Here is a 1,626-nt window from a genome sequence, read left to right as displayed (position 1 = left end):
ATCTCTCTTGTAAATGAGTCCTCGAGGCTCAATGGGATTACCTGTCTAAATAAAGGTTGAATGAATATTATGGTCATTTATTCTGTATTTTTGCCAGATTATGGTGATTCTGGGGTCGTGATGATGGGGCCCTTGAAGATTGTTGCCCAGGGTACAGCGAAGTGTTAATCTGTGTGTGTGTGTGTGTGTGTATGTGTGTGTATATTTGTGTGTGTATATATATGTGTGTGTGTGTGTGTGTGTGTGTGTGTGTGTATATGTGTGTGTATATTTGTGTGTGTATATATATATATGTGTGTGTATATTTGTGTGTATATATATGTGTGTGTGTGTGTAGTTGTGTGTTTTTGAACCTTATTAAAACTGATCAGGCAGAAGGTCCGAAGCAAACTTCCTGTCTGAACACACGCACAGTCTCGCACACCTGCAGGAGCGTTACTACTCTTATGATGCCTCCCCCCTCCCCTCCCCTCTCCAGCCCCCCCTCCCTCCCTCCACATGGCTCGTGCAGCGGCAGACAGGAGGCACCGCGGCGGCTTGTTGCTGCCGCTGCAGGAGAACCCCGGCGGTACCGGCCCTGCTCACCGGCCCTCGGAGGAGGACTGACCCGGAAACAGGACTCGTTCGTCGGACTGCAGCTCCTCTGACCGTCGGCCTGTCTGAGCGCGTCCGCCCGTCTGGCAGCGAATTGCTGCAGTGCTGTTTTTTTTTTTTTTTCTGCATGTGTGTGCGCGCGCGTGCACGGCGGCGGTGTAAATTTTCCTCCGGACTGAGCTGAGCCCCGGCCCGGAGTCTGATGTCACATGTGCTTGGTCTATGGAGGATGCTGCGGCAGGTGATCCACAGAGGGCTCAAGGCTTCCTTCTACTGGCTGGGCTTGTTCGTCAGCAGACACCCCGTCTTCTTCCTCACCGTCCCCGCCGTGCTCACCATCATCTTCGGCTCCACGGTGCTGAGCCGCTTCCACCCGGAGCGGGACCTGGAGGTGCTGGTGGCTCCGACCCACAGCCTGGCCAAGATCGAGCGCAGCCTGGCCAACAGCCTGTTCCCCATCGACCGCTCCAAGAACAAGCTGTACTCGGACCTGCACACGCCGGGCAGGTACGGCAGGCTCATCCTGCTGGCCCGGTCCGGGGGCAACATCCTGGAGCTGGCCGACCAGGTCCTGCGGGTCCACGAGCAGGTGCTGGACCTGCGCGTCAACTACAAGGGCTTCAACTACACGTTCGCGCACCTGTGCGTGCTGAGCCACCGGGACAAGCGCTGCCTGCTGGATGACATCATTACCATCTTGGAGGACATCCGGCAGGCTGTGCTGTCCAACAGCACCTTCCACAAGGTGCCCCTCAGCTACCCCAACACCACCCTGAAGGTGAGCTGCTGCATGGCTGCCGGCGAACAGCTGGCGCCATCATTTCTCAATGGGGGGGGGGGGGGGGGGGCTGCAGATTGCTGCATCTATCAGCCAGTGGGGGAAGCCTCTCTGTAACACACACACACACACACACACACACACACACACACACACACACACACACACACACAGGGATACCCCAGCCTTTTTGATGCAGTGACTCCCTCTTTCATGGCTGCACATGTATTGTGACATGGCTACCCCCCCCCCCC

At 56.5% G+C, this 1,626-nt stretch overlaps 1 protein-coding gene across 1 annotated transcript in view; it reads left to right on the top strand.

Annotated features, from left to right (window-relative positions):
• The first annotated feature begins 760 nt into the window (after positions 1 to 760).
• Positions 761 to 1,626, top strand: part of ptchd4 (patched domain containing 4) — a 73,796-nt gene continuing 72,930 nt past the window's right edge. The window contains exon 1 of the mRNA XM_037685295.1: positions 761 to 1,372. Coding sequence (XP_037541223.1) covers positions 797 to 1,372 — 576 coding nt within the window. The 5' untranslated portion in view covers positions 761 to 796. The remainder of the gene's footprint in view (positions 1,373 to 1,626) is intronic.

Source organism: Nematolebias whitei, chromosome 12 (genome assembly GCF_014905685.2).
Source record: "Nematolebias whitei isolate Nwh7 chromosome 12, NemWhi1, whole genome shotgun sequence".
Classification (NCBI taxonomy): Eukaryota; Metazoa; Chordata; class Actinopteri; order Cyprinodontiformes; family Rivulidae; genus Nematolebias; species Nematolebias whitei.
Note: the sequence above shows the minus strand (reverse complement) of the source record. Positions and strands in the feature narration are given on the sequence as shown.